The sequence below is a fragment of the Recurvomyces mirabilis genome (genome assembly GCF_035927965.1).
Source record: "Recurvomyces mirabilis strain CCFEE 5264 chromosome Unknown scaffold_13, whole genome shotgun sequence".
NCBI lineage: Eukaryota > Fungi > Ascomycota > Dothideomycetes > Mycosphaerellales > Teratosphaeriaceae > Recurvomyces > Recurvomyces mirabilis.
In genome coordinates, this window is record NW_027041947.1 from 453692 (window position 1) to 467520 (window position 13829).

Consider the following 13829-nt stretch of genomic DNA (forward strand, 5'->3'; position numbering starts at 1 on the left):
GACCGTAATGTAGGTACACGAGAAGGGGGATTTGATTGAACTTGTTTCTGCATCCAGTGAATCCGTGTCGCTCTTATGAATAGTCTCAGCGCGTATAATGTGATGACCATGTCTGAATTGAGTGGTGCTGATGAATTTTGTTTTGTTAAAATCGAGCTCAGCTAAATTCTGGTAGCAAGTCCGGTGGTGACATGCGTACGACCATATTCCGCTGCTTGATCGTGCGTCTCATAGCTCGGTCGACCTGATCCTCCCAACGCCATGCGCATCTCCTCCTTCCTTCACATCCTTTCCAGGAGACTACATCTAAGCGACCATAGTAGAAGCAGTAGCGCTCTCGTACCTCCAGGTGGGTGGCAGGGCGCCGACGGTCTTGTAGTAGCGGGACAGGCGGTGGATGCGGGACTCGATGAGAATGAGGCGGAATTTGCTGTCCTTGTCCTTGCGGTTGCGCTCGAGATGCTTGCGGACGGCGACGGCCTGGGAGAATCACGAGTGTTAGCAGTGTCCGTCCAGCACCAAGCATGTGGGCGTGGGTAGAGTGGAAGGGGGTTGCGATGCCGTTGTGTTAGAGCACTTTTTGCTCAAACTCACCTTCTTGATCAACATGTACAGGTCCTCTGGGATCTCGGGGGCGAGGCCTGTGATGAAAAATCACTCCGTCAGTCAATTGTGACCGAAGCAGAGGCATAATATTGTGTATTGTCTTCTCGCAGAGCACAAGTCATGCGGAATCATGTATTCTTTCTGTCTTGCCACACCACGTATGGATATGTGCTCTCTCATCCTTCTCAAACGGGGTATACCATACCACTGCCCTTCAAGATTCGGAGGATCTTGTTACCTGTAAGACACAACACATGTTAGCGTGATATGCCTCATCCACACTTCATATCCCATCAATTCCCATCTTTCGAAGTATGTATGGTGTATACGCACCAGTAACGACCTTGACCTGTGCCACACCATGACTATCCCTCAACACAACACCAATCTGCGACGGCGTCGCGCCTTTCCTCGCCAACTTGCAAATCTGATCCACAATCTGCTCGGGTGTGGTCTTCAACCAGGCCGGGGGAGTGCGCGAGTATGGGATGGCCGAGGACGCGATACCCTTTCCTTTGCTGTGAAGACGACCCATGATTGCGCTTTGTTGTGGTGGTGGTGGTAGTGGTGGTGATTGTCGAGGGGTTCGGTGGCCGTAGGAGTCGTGCTTAGTCGTGTGCGATTGACGATGCCGGCCACGAATTTGTTGCGGGTGCGCGTGCCAAGAATTGCGAGCGGGAGATGGACGGGTGTTGCCGGCGCTAGTCGGAGGAGCAAAATCTCGAAACAGAGTCGTGCCTTCGTCTTCACGCATCTGCATCAGAAGTGATATTAATATTGTTCATGTATACCATAAGCATCATCCCATTACTAATGTACAACTCCGCCACGCACTCGGTGTCCTCAACCTGTAAGTGCATTACCACCCTCCACCCCCCTCACCCAATCACCTGATGACAACCTACACAACATTACTATTATTTCTGGTACCTCTTATGTCAGAGCTGCCTCGCAGCTCGATGATCTAAATGGACTTCTGATCTCCTCGACCCTCAAATCGCCTCAAACATAAAATCACATCCCTTTGGCCAAGACTGACAAAGTCTTCATAGGTACCTCCCACTTGCAACCCGGCCATATAGCCTCAAAGTGGAGGCTATGCCCGTTCTTGTTGCGACGCTGTAGTCTGATGCAGGACCATGACGACCATGAGACATTGGAGACGATGGCTTTCCATGCATTTGGCTCGTATGAGATAGAAGTACATAGCATAGCACAGGGTATCAGTTCGAGCAAAACCTCTCCGTCAAAAGCGCACTTTGCCACCCTTCCAACATCTTGTACATCTCACCCATCCTCCCTCAAAGCGCCACACAAGTAGACACTCATACCAAGAAACAGCTCCGGTCTGCGTCCACCTTCCACCTCTCCTCAAAACCCTCCCTCATCCCCAGTCGGCGCGGCACTACTACTCTCCACCCCACTATCCGTCTCGTTCTCCTCGCCCAAATCATCATTCTCCATCTCATCATCTCGCACACCCGTATGCGCCCTCAAAGCCCTGCGTGTAGCACTCAGACTCGCACTAAAATCGTCCAGCAACCGATCCATCTCGCTCACCATAACATTCGGATCTGCGTCCTCCAATAACGCATCCGGGTGTGGCGCCACGGGCTCAGGAAATTCGAGTTCCTTCTGCGCGCCACGACCCGAGCGCTGGCGGTCCCGACTGGCTACCGATGTATGCGAGGCAAAACCATTCGTGGTGCGAAGACCTTGCTGCAGAGGATAGTCTTGCTCGCCCATGTGTGGGATATGGTGAGCAATATACTGCGGACTCTCGTCCAGACCCGAGTTCTGACCAAAATCCGGCCAGTGATTCATGCTCGTTTCACTCTCCGGTATCTGTATCCCGCCCATGCCATTGCGCACGGCATCATTCAGACTCCGGCTATAGTCGAAATCGAAGACATCGTCTACGCGTGGCTGGGAAGTCTGTGACATCCTTCGATCGAGTTCGGAGTCTGTGCTCGTCAGACTGCTACCACGAGAGTGCATCTGCATATGCTTGTGACTTCTTCGACGCAGATTTCCGCCTTCGCTCTGCCACTGCTTGTGGAAGGAGAAGCGATTGCGGTCAATCTCGTTCTGCTCGGGGTCTTCTTCGAGGTCGAAAGGATTGCCAGAGGTGATATCCGTCATGACTGATCCTGTAGTTGAGCTGGCCGTAGATGGTCGGACGATCTCGCCTGGATCTGCTAAGCCCATGTCCAAATCAATCATCGAAGCCATAGAATCTCTGACTGGCGAGGATGACCCTTCCATCAAAGGCTGCAGAGGCTGTGTAGGGTGCATGTGATCTCCGAACTTCCCCAAGGGTTCTGTAGCCATATGTCTGAGCGTTGGTCGAAAGCCTGCAGCAAGTCCATCTGCTCCGGTAGGTGGCAGGTGCATCGACACATCTGGCTCATCTGGCTCAGTCGGCTGAGCTGTCGAAAAGCTCCAGTCCATGGTCGCACGTTTCTTCTCCTCTGCCGCTGAAGCTGCCGCTGGAAACTTCCAGTCCCGAGTCGCGCGACGATCATCTCTTTCGTTCGCACCGTAGTCGAATGATTCATCGTCATTCTCATGCCGTCCCGTAGACCGTGAGTTGCGAGCCCTGAGCGTAGGTACATCGCCGAAATCGAAGTTGAATGCTGGAACGTTCAGGTCCATCGTTGCAGCACTGTCAAGATCGATCATACTCTCCCGTGTGGGGGCTGTACCGGGAAAGTTACGAAGAGGCAGATCAGACAGAGGCTCATTATCGTCGTCGACAGGCGTGTGCAATTCGTATGGCTTCTGCTCCGGGTTGAAGAGACGATCCAGGGAGCGCTCGCCACGATTTGCGCTCAGCTCCTTGAATTCTCTTTCCATCTCTTCGAAGCGAGATAGATCCTTGGTCACGAGTGGTGGCAACCCAGCTCCCGCCGGCACATCAAAATCTTCATTGGCAAATTCTTGAGTTGCAAACATCTGGCTGTAGCGCCGTCCAAACTCCTCGTTGAAGGTGTCGGATGTGCTGAAGTTCCAGTCCAGCGCATCGTCATGCTCATCTTCCTCTGGCTCGTCGGTAGGCACGACAGGGGCTGCCGCGCCACCGGCGAAGAAAAGTGACTGTCGCTGTCCACCACCAAACTCCCACACCGCATATCGTTCGATGAGCTTGACCAGATTCTTGGTCGGGTACTTGTGCTCAGTGCCGGCGATATATGGATGCATCAGCACCTCGTCGGCGGAGGGTCGTGCTTTCGGGTCGCTGTTCAAGCAGAAAGCGACAAAGTCCCGAAGGCCATCAGAATAATTGCCACCTTCTAGTCGTGGAGCTGTCGAGAGTGCCTCCGCCAAGCGGTTTGGTTGAACATTTGAGTAAGGCGGGTGTCCTGCCGCCATCTCATATAGAGTGACGCCGAATGCCCATATGTCGATCTCCATGCCGTAAGCTTCGGCTGTCTGCATAGCAGTCGTGTGCATCTCCATAGGTAGATAATGTGGTGTGCCGATAATAGTCCTTCGCTTTGAGGATGTGTCTTCCTCCACCATGCCTACAATACCGAAGTCGCCCAATTGAATCTCGCCTTCCTCGTTAACATAGACATTCGCGCATTTGATGTCGCGATGGATGACACCGATTTCATGCACTGCTTTCATCGCCACTGCGAGCTCCCGCGCGATTGGTATGATATAGTGCTCCTCGAAACCTTGCCGCGGATTCGCCCTCATCAAGGTCCGTATGCTGCCGCCTGTACAGTAATCGCTAACAATCCACAACTGGGAGTGAATATCGAAAGCGTCGTGAATCATGTTGATGTTCTTCGCCTTCTTGTCCTTCAGTTGCTGAAGGATATCGACTTCTTTCCGAAAGGCACTAATACCAAGGTCTTTCTCCGCGACGTGTTCCTGGAAGTCAGAATCGTCGATCATGATGATCTTGATCGCCACTAGTACACCAGTACCGCGCTTCTTGCACTTATACACTCGTCCGAAAGCTCCTTTACCAATGAGCTCGAGGAAATCGTAAGGAGGCACATCCACTCCCGCTCGCTCAGCATTTCTCACCACCGTTTGATACATGTCTCGTGCATCCTGCATCTGTGCCGATCGTTTTGGCGCCCCATACGCCGCGGGTGCAAGCCGTGATCCATCCATCCTGCCGGAAGACTTCCTCAACCCGAAATGCGAGAGGAAACGCTCACCACGGCTTACCGGTTGTGGGGATGGAGCAGGTCGCCCTGTATCCTCAGAGATACTCGGAAGTGAATTGCTGGACTCGTCGTTGCCGTGCACTAGATTCCAGAATTTGAGGAGCTTTGATGTGCTCTCCTTCTCTAGGACGTCGGCTGCGGCGACGGATCAGTATTGAGAGGCAAGCAAAATGGAAGGGCAAACTTACGATGTTTGACCTTGGGCTTAGACCCATGAAGCTCGCCACCAACAGACGGATCGAGGAGTCTATTACGGAGCTCTGCTCGATGTCAGTCAGATTCTCCGAAAGAGGGAGAAGGAGGGGGCCTACTTTCTGAGAACGAGCTTCCACGACGACTACCAGCCCTGGATCGAGGTGTGCCTTGCTCGCGTGGTGGACTGTTGAGCTCGCTGACGGTGGGCAATAAGTCGACCGCGTCCTCGTAAGAGAAGTTTGGACTGAAAGATCCGGCTGGAGACTGGAAAGGAGTGCCCGGCGCACTCGGTGTCGGATTGGTCGAATTGCTTGTCGACTGCCGGAGCGCTGGTAGGCTATCCGGTGAAGTGGGCTCGTCGGAGTAGGATCCGGTAGACCGGTTACTGGTAACTGTGGCTTTACGCCTTCGCTTAGCATGATCTCGGCTTCCTAACATGGTGGCGGTTGCGATATGCGATTAAAAGGTTGGAGAAGTGTAGGTGGTGAAGGTCAAACATTGCGAAAGGGGCAATGTCGAAGTGAAGTCGAGGTCATATGCTCACCTTACGTTATTAGCCTAGCGTGAATGCGTTCCTAAGATGCGTCCCAAGCTGTATAGACGGTCTGGGACTCTCGGTGAAAGTCATCACTGGGTCGTCCAATCGCCAAGCGTTCTCCTGCGCGTGATCATGGGTCAAGTTGCCACTATCCCGGATAGTGGAAGTAGCACTTCGCTCGTAAATAATTGAGTTATGATTTTGTGTCGATGGCTCGAATAACGAGATCGACCATATCATATACAAAGATCTCGAAATGCATACTGATATCTGTACCTTTTGCACCAGTCCCAAGTAGTCTATCGCGCTTGGAAGAGCATTTGCGCTTAGATGGCGCTAAGATAACCATACGCCGCTCCTATCAGATCTGACGTCGCTACCGACCCGAAAAGCTGGTACAGCCACACGGCCATGTGGGTAGACAGGAGCATATCCACATTCACTTCCCACCTGTCATGCTCTCGAGCTCCTTCTCAGCCACACCTCTATACCACCAAACTATCTCTTAGTTCGCCGACCATCGACCATATTCATCACAATGTCTAAACCAGCACCACGAAACATCCCATCAACGAGAGCGCCCGCCGGAGGTCCAGCTGCCAGGCCAGCAGTCAAGCCCGTCCTCAAGACACCCGCTGCACCAGCCGTCAAACCAGTCCTCAAAACACCTGCTCCTCAGAAGAAAGCTCCCACCACTGTTTCACGAGCCCCAGTGGCAAACAAGGCCCCCGTGTCAAAGGCAGTCACACCACGACCCGCTGCTCCAGCGGCCAGAGCACCAGTCCAAAAGCCCAGAGCACCGATTCAAGCGCCCAAAGCCGCCGCCCCAGAACCAGGTGTAGCGGCGAAAGCAGGCAACTGGATTAACCGCACGGTCCAGGGTAGCGTCGCAAATGTAGGCAATTATGCTGGAGGCTTCGTAAACGGTATCGGGAACAGCGTCAATGGTATTGGTGATGGTATTGGAGCTACGTAAGCGCAAGCGCTCAGTCACGATACTTCTCAGCCCTCGGTACTGATATGAGATTACAGCATAACGAACACCACCCGCGGCTGGGGTCAAGGCGTCGCAGGCTACGGCAACAGCATCAAAGATGCTGTAGGTGTAGGCGGAGCACGAATCTCCACTGCCGGCAACCCACTAGGTATTGCCGGAGCAGGCGCCAGCCAGGGCGCAAGCTCGGCTACTAAGGGAGCTGGTGGAGGGTCAGGTGGTAACCCGCTGGGCATTTAGAGTGGACCAGATGAACTGAGCTGTGTGGCTGAATACGTGTATGGCAGGTATGACGTGTTGTATCCGGGACGACTTATCTATATCTGAATGTTTGAAAGGCATGGGTAATCTACGAGAGACGTCTGCAGTGTTTGTGAAAAGTATGAGAACGTTGATTGTGCGGATATGAGGGTGACTTAATGCATTTCTTCTCCTGGTATCATGGACATTCGTCCTGCCGATGCGAAGAGGTTCGCCCTCGAAACAGCAACGCCACGCTAAATAAGCAGACCAAGCTCATCGCTGAAATTCAACTACTAACAGAAACAACATCGTCAGCATCCGGCATATCATCTTCTTCATACCCCTCATCCGAGTCTTCATCACTCTCCTCCTCATCGTTGTCCGGCTCAGCCTCATTATCCTGCTTCATACCCGCCGGATCTTCCCACTCATTATAGTCACCAGCTACCCAATGCTTGCTCATAGGCAGCGTATATGGGTCGAAGGGAAAGTAGGCCTCGAGCTGTAGGTGTGCTTCGCCCAGCTTGCGATCCATAGCTGTCTCTCTTCGTCCAACTTCAGAGACTGGCCGCGCTGCATAAGCGTTGGTCAGGCGTACCCGCTTATTGGTCTCGATAATAGAGAAAATGTAGAGGAAGCGAACATGATGGGCCAGCTTGGCGAATTCTCCAACAATCGCTGGTGAGCACACCTTTAGTGGATTGAGGCGGGACTGGATATTCTGCTGCAAAGTCTCCTTCATAGCGGGCAACCAGGCTAGCTCGCGTCCTTCGGCCAGAAGATCTTCTTCGCTAGAGTCTTCGTCGCCTGCCTCCGGATCAGCGGCGCCGAGTGCCAGGTCACGCCACCGGAAGCAGAAAATGTAGAGGATGGCTTGCGCGATGGCATAGTAGACTGCATATGTTCGCTTGTCGGGGCCGCGACACGCCGGTTCGTATCGCTTCCGCATGCTGTCGAGTTGTTGACAAAGACCAGAGAAGATCTCGCGCACTATAGTCGTGGGTAGATGTGCGCCTCTTGCTGCGAAGCTCGCCAGGTATGCACAGGCGTGCAGTCGGAGCGAGAGCGGTCTGCCACCGTCGAAGATGGAGTGTAGACATTGTCGTGCGAAGAGGTTGCCGTGCTCTGGAAGTGTCTGAGAGAAGTGGAAGACGAGGAACTGTGCATGCCGCGTTCGATGTGGTAGAATGAATGTCTCGAAGTGTGACAGCAATTGTTGGTATGCGTCGTTGAGATCTGCCTTGAGCCCACCCTGCACAAGCGGGGTGTAGTGCGCGAACAGCAAGTCCATTGTCGCATCGAGTTTTTCCACCTTCAGATTCAGTTCGTGTTGTCTTTGCTCGTCCTCAGTCATAGTCTCCTCTGACTCTGACACTGACTCATCATCACTGTTGTCTATATCGTCAACCTTCGGTGCTTGCTTCGTCTGTAATAGCGCCTCTTCTTCATCGTCCTCGAGGTCGTCGTAATCTAGCTGTATTTGCTCGTCGATGCTGACAAGTCGTTGTATGAGAAGTGCTAATATCTCTGCCTTGATCTCAGGCATCGACTCTGCCAACCGTAATAGTTGTCTTTGATACTGTATGTACGATCTCGTTGTCGCCAAGTCGTTCGGAAACTCAGCTTTCAGTTTGAGCACAAGCGTTGTCGTCGCAGATGGTATTCTTTGTAACAGCATCTTGAGTACTGCATGCACACGACCGAACATGATAGCACGGGAGACGGGAGTTTCTCCTTGCAAGCGACCAGTGGCTGCAGGTAAGCGGGCAAAGTGCGAGGCCAGATTTTCCATGATCGCCGGAATGTACTTCGAATGAGCGGTTGCGAGAGTGATAAGAAATTGCATGTAGAGTGCAACGAAAGTATCGTCTCTACCCAGCCATGACAGCTCGAGCAGGGTTGTCGCAAGCTTTGCACAGTGACCTAGAGAGCTGATCTTCGCGATGGTGGCCAGCAAATACTTCTTTAGCAATTTACTGCTGGGTGCTTCGTCGGACTCTACATCCTTGCCAAGCAGCTCCAGCAGTCCAGCATATCGCTTGTCATCTCTACGGTCTGCAGGTGCGAGATGGCCTTCTATGCCCTGCCGCACCTCTTCCTTTACGAGATCGAAACTCTTCTCGCTGTAGTCGTCCGCAATTGTCCGCACGTCCACAGTCGGACTGAATGCGACTTTAAGCCTCTTCGTCGACTGTGAAAGGCGCGACTCATCATCGGTATCCAGATGTGAGCTGTCGCGCTTCAGGCCCATGGTTGGTCGTATGATCGAGGCAGGTGTTGGTGGCGGTAACATTGCGCCTGCTGGCGACGCGAGTGATACCATGGCGAGAGATCGTGTAGGGGCATGTATGAGAGATTGCGATGTTGTAGCGAATGGTATGGCGGTCACCGACTGCCGGCTGCCTTGTGAAATGAATGCAAGTCTTTCGAAATGTGATTGATTGTGCCTTTCGGCTAGCTTTTTTAGCGGGCCACTAGGATTGCAGCTCACGTGCTCACATATGACATCTCACGTGCTCAATTAAACAATACTCCACGGCATGTACTGATGTCCGACGAAAGTAGATGTTGAAAGTGGCACCGGACTACATTTCGATCTTGTCTCAGACCTACATCACTTGCTTAGCTCCCAGAAGTCTTGCCTCCACGACCATCAGATCATGGACAACACAACATGCTGATGAAGGTCGAGCAGAAGGCGAATATATGACGCTTGCTACATTACAGTTTGAACCGCGATCTCACATTTGAGTCTTTCCAATTCATATCATTTCCTTTGATCATGCCCGACCAGGACAATGATCTCCTGGCCAGACTGAATGCTCTCAAGCCAACGACTATAATCTACTCCAAATCATCTGTGGAGAACACCAGGCACACGTCAGCTGAACACCAGCTAGAAGCTCGTCTAAAGTCTTTGCGAAGCTCATCTTCGCGCTCGAATACAGGAGCTGATGGTGGCAAACCGAGCAGTCCGGCTCCTTTCGATCGCGCAGATGCCTTGCGAGCGGAAGTACAGGACGAAGTTGCCTCCGAGCGAGATCCTATCCGTGACTGGCAGCAGAATGAAGTGGACGAGCAGACTTTAGAAGAGCTTCTGGCGGAACTTGGTCCGGATGATCAGTGGAAGCTGGACCCTCAGGATCCCAAGCATGTTGCCTCATTGCTGAAGGAGGCGAAGGACGCCTTGCCTGAGACAGACGAAAGCCACAAAGAGCCATCCGTCAAGGACGAAGATTCGCGGAAGATTGAGGCTAAGGACGTGCAAGCTGAAGGTCAAAGTGAAGCCGAGCAGGGAGAGGACCTCAGCAAAAAAGAAGATCAAGAAGACGAGGTAGAAGCCAACGAGTACGTCAAGAAAGTACTCGCAGAACTAGACGTTGAAGCAAGATACGGAGGAAATTCTCCCGACGATCCTGAGCCCCAGGAACATAAAGAAGACGAGCAATCTTCCACTCTCAACCTCCCATCCACCCCCTCAACCCTTCCCCCACCATCCTACGAAGACAGCGAACTAGCCACCCGCTTCTCCAAACTAGGTCTCGACCTCCCGTCCGCACCCTCCGCCCCACCCTCTAGCAAACCAAAAGTCACGGCCAGCATACTACCCGGAGGCAGAGCCAAAGGCAAATCGAATCTACCAACACATACGGACGACGATATCGACTCGTGGTGCTGTATCTGTAACGAAGACGGCGGGGTCAGATGTCTTGGCTGTGATGGCGACATTTACTGTCAGAATTGTTGGCGGGAGGGGCATGGGAACCGTGCGGGACAGGAGAGGGGGCATAGGGCTGTGCAGTTTGTGCGGAAGGGTGGTGGAGGGGCTGTGGTGGCTGGTTGAGTGCTAGCATGAGAGCGCTTGTGATACCCGCCCGCGACGACTACATAGTGTACGGTAGAGTACCGACCAGGCTACGTTCATGGAAGGACGTGGTCAGGATGATTCATGTGTTGACACACTGCCAGCCGGTCACTATACTTGCAGTAGTGCTACCGAGACGTCCCGATCGTCCCGAAGCGACTTTCAAGACGGGACATGGTGAATGTCGATCTGATCTTGTCTCGCGTGCTTGCACACCTTATCTATCAGACAAAGCCTACACATTCACCACTCAGAATAACTCAAACAACCACACCCACACACCTCCTCGCGCACTTCTTTCACACCACCACGACTCTCGCCTTTGCCGTCGCTGTCTGCGTCACCGCACACCTGCCCACTCACAACCCCCATCCCCATAACATCGCCCCACAATCCCCATCCAAAGCCCCGAAACCACAGCATCCCTCAAAACCACCAGATCTTCAAGTCCCAGTCTCGCGTCCCTAACACATGAACTCGCGGCCGCGACAAGTAGATCCCAGACCTCTTTGCCTTTAAGCCCACCCACCACAACCCCATTAGAATGAGAGGCAAGACGCTGCCTCAGCACTCGCACTTCCCTCCTCGTCATGGCATGGTGTACTGCTTTCACGTCGTTGGTCAGATCAACGAGATACTGTGTCGGCCACTGCGGTAATGGAAGGGAAAGCTCATGCGGCGCGAGGTTCTCATTGATCTCGCTGATCATTTGCCATAGGTGCAGATGTTCGGGTGTGCGAAGATACTGGATTGCTAGTTCCGGGTCTGTGGTCATGAAGGTGTGCCAGCAGTACTTTGCTTGTCTCAAGCTATCTAGAAATGCCTTCGTGTCTGTGTCGCGGCTCCAGACCTCCGCCCCTGAACGGCACTGGGTATCTCTGGTCGACACATGTGGCCGAAAGTCATATTCGAGGAAGGCTGATGGTCGGCTGGCAGTGGTGAGTTTCTGTGACTCGAGTCTTAGTGCAGCTTGTGAATGGCCCGCGACAGCCTCTTCTTCCTCGTCATCTAACAGGCCGGCGGGCAGGAAGTACTGTCCTTCCTCCGCTGCATCAAGCTCATCATCCTGCCCAGCCACTGCCGATGACCCCTGCCGTACTGCTCAGGCTTCTAGGGTAGGCATCAGATCTACCGGTGGCATTGCTGCCCGTTGTACAGTATCCATTACACCTTTACCCGCCTGACATCCAACACTCCGCCGCAAAAGCGCATGCACGCAAACATCCCGCAAACACCGCGCTCGTGCTTTAGTGAACAGCCGATGCAGTTTCGCAATGTCGATCTGATCAGTGAATACTGGCGTGCTGTTTGCGCGGAGCTGCGCAGCTGGAGCACGCGCGGCATCTGCTTGTGTGCACTTTTTCACGAGCTCGTGTTGTCGCGGTAGATCCTCGGTACCACTGACATCCGAGGATACGCTCTGGGTGGATGAGAGCTTGCTGTCATGTACAGAAGCAGATGGTGAAGCCGCTATGCTTTCAATTGAAGTGGCGCAAGGAACCGAGTTGCTTCGCGCATTCACATTGACGAAGCTTTCTAGGCTGAGGTTGTCTAAGCCGACGCCGCTTCTCCACTGCTTCTGCGAGAACTCCCTGGGCGGCACGAGGAATTGTGTCCAGTCGCCTCCAGTCGGAGGAAGGTCGGGTATGCTCGTATTGTTCTGATTTGACGCTCTGCCCCTGCGCTTGACCATGATATCAGGACTGTAAATATCCAGACAACAGTGGAGAACCGCCAGCGGCATGAAGTCACTTATGTACTTCCGCCACTTTCGGCCTTGTGGCAATCATGCGGGTGTTGTTCGCCATCTTCTGCTTGTCTTGCTGGTGAAGAAGCAAACAAATTGCACTGCTCAAGCTGTCGCGAGAATCACAATGCTGAGCGCGACATGAGGTCGCATATCCTTTGATGCATAACCTCAACACAAACCAATCCTGAACACCAACGCTAGACCATTGGAATTCTACTCTTACAGCCTAAAACCTCTTCTTAAAGCTCCTCCCCCCACCCCTCCTCATCCCCTTTCCCCACCGCCCCATCCCCGGCTCGCCCCTCGCCTCCCTCTCCCTCTGCCTTTCCATCTCAGCGAAATACTCCTCCTCCCGCTCCTCCTGCTCCCGCTTCTCCGTCTCCACATCCCTCCCCTTCCTCACCTCCGGCTTCCTTGGATTCAAGTCCTCGTCTTTAATCCACCGCATATGCGCGCCGTGCTCACAGCTAACAACTTTATCGGGTCCAGGTGGGTGAGCGCGGCCGTTAGGGCAGAAACCGGCAAGGTAGAAGGGGCAGGGGGTCGGGTGTTTGATGTGGCGGAGTGAGCAGTAAGGGCCTAGCGGGCAGAAACCGCGGGTGTAGTGGGGACAGGCGGCGTCTCTCAATCTGCTGTTGGGGGAGATGTGGAGGTAGGTGCAGTCGTCTCCCTGCGGACAGATACCATACCGAGTGAACTCTTTGCATTCCCGCTCGTCGCGGAGGTTGAAGGTGTGGGCGAATTCGCAGTGGTCGCCTTTCTTGCAGAGACCGCGTTGGTAGTGCTTGCAGATGAGGTTGGAGATGCCGCTGCGCTCGTTGGGGGGGACGTAATGCCGGTTTGGGCAGGTGGGACCGTTCCTGCAGTTGCCGGCTTTGAAGTCGGGACAGATGGGTCGCGTGACTTTGGAGGGGGCGCCGAGGGTCGGGTGGTAGTAGGAGAGGAACGGGGCGAAGTTGAAGTGAGGTGGTGTTGATGTTTGGGGGTTGAGGATTTGGGAGGTGAGGGATAGAGAGGGTGGTGTGGCATCAGGTGGCGCCAGTCTTATTTCGACGTCGGCCATCGTGGGTGATGATGGGTGTGTCACAGGTAACAACGTTGTGTTTGTGATGTACCTCGAAGCTCTCACATGCAACTTGAGCTTGTCCCCGAGTTTGACTTTAGAGATCTGGGGTAAGATCTGCCGCAGGGAGACTTGTGAAGAGCTCTCCACTAATACTTTAACACTGCCAATATACGAATATAATTCAAATGGAAGGATTATGCTGAGAGGATGCAGTGATGGGCAAGGAAGCACCTTTCACCGCCTCCAAGCATTCACTTCAAACCATGATCTAAAGGTCAAGAAGGAAGGTACGAGATGTGGCTTATATCATCTCATCTTGCCATCGACACTGCGCTTACCACTTTGGGTCATCAGCCCGGAAGCCTCTCATAACCTTGGTGCCCACGAT

General features: G+C 53.4%; 7 protein-coding genes across 7 annotated transcripts; 2 read left to right on the top strand and 5 right to left on the bottom strand.

Annotated features, from left to right (window-relative positions):
* Nucleotides 1-306: 306 nt before the first annotated feature.
* Nucleotides 307-1141, bottom strand: RPS13 (ribosomal 40S subunit protein S13; the record flags this gene model as incomplete). Its single annotated transcript, XM_064838200.1, has 4 exons — nucleotides 307-480; nucleotides 595-641; nucleotides 812-844; nucleotides 940-1141. 4 exons carry the CDS (start codon nucleotides 1139-1141, stop codon nucleotides 307-309), a joined length of 456 nt encoding a protein of 151 aa, XP_064694285.1.
* Nucleotides 1142-1977: 836 nt separating this feature from the next.
* On the bottom strand, nucleotides 1978-5423 carry LTS14_005503 (uncharacterized protein; the record flags this gene model as incomplete). Its single annotated transcript, XM_064838201.1, has 3 exons — nucleotides 1978-4925; nucleotides 4979-5050; nucleotides 5102-5423. 3 exons carry the CDS (start codon nucleotides 5421-5423, stop codon nucleotides 1978-1980), a joined length of 3342 nt encoding a protein of 1113 aa, XP_064694286.1.
* A 638-nt stretch (nucleotides 5424-6061) lies between these two features.
* On the top strand, nucleotides 6062-6757 carry LTS14_005504 (uncharacterized protein; the record flags this gene model as incomplete). Its single annotated transcript, XM_064838202.1, has 2 exons — nucleotides 6062-6495; nucleotides 6556-6757. The coding sequence occupies 2 exons, from the start codon at nucleotides 6062-6064 to the stop codon at nucleotides 6755-6757; spliced, it is 636 nt and encodes a 211-aa protein (XP_064694287.1).
* Nucleotides 6758-7046: 289 nt separating this feature from the next.
* RRN3 (DNA independent RNA polymerase I transcription factor) lies at nucleotides 7047-9011 on the bottom strand (the record flags this gene model as incomplete). The annotated part of the gene is made up of 1 exon (XM_064838203.1): nucleotides 7047-9011. One exon carries the CDS (start codon nucleotides 9009-9011, stop codon nucleotides 7047-7049), a length of 1965 nt encoding a protein of 654 aa, XP_064694288.1.
* Nucleotides 9012-9542: 531 nt separating this feature from the next.
* On the top strand, nucleotides 9543-10604 carry LTS14_005506 (uncharacterized protein; the record flags this gene model as incomplete). Its single annotated transcript, XM_064838204.1, has 1 exon — nucleotides 9543-10604. One exon carries the CDS (start codon nucleotides 9543-9545, stop codon nucleotides 10602-10604), a length of 1062 nt encoding a protein of 353 aa, XP_064694289.1.
* Nucleotides 10605-10965: 361 nt separating this feature from the next.
* LTS14_005507 (uncharacterized protein) lies at nucleotides 10966-12318 on the bottom strand (the record flags this gene model as incomplete). Its single annotated transcript, XM_064838205.1, has 2 exons — nucleotides 10966-11723; nucleotides 11796-12318. 2 exons carry the CDS (start codon nucleotides 12316-12318, stop codon nucleotides 10966-10968), a joined length of 1281 nt encoding a protein of 426 aa, XP_064694290.1.
* A 283-nt stretch (nucleotides 12319-12601) lies between these two features.
* Nucleotides 12602-13438, bottom strand: YTH1 (RNA-binding component of cleavage and polyadenylation factor; the record flags this gene model as incomplete). Its single annotated transcript, XM_064838206.1, has 1 exon — nucleotides 12602-13438. The coding sequence occupies one exon, from the start codon at nucleotides 13436-13438 to the stop codon at nucleotides 12602-12604; it is 837 nt and encodes a 278-aa protein (XP_064694291.1).
* Between the last annotated feature and the right edge of the window lie 391 nt (nucleotides 13439-13829).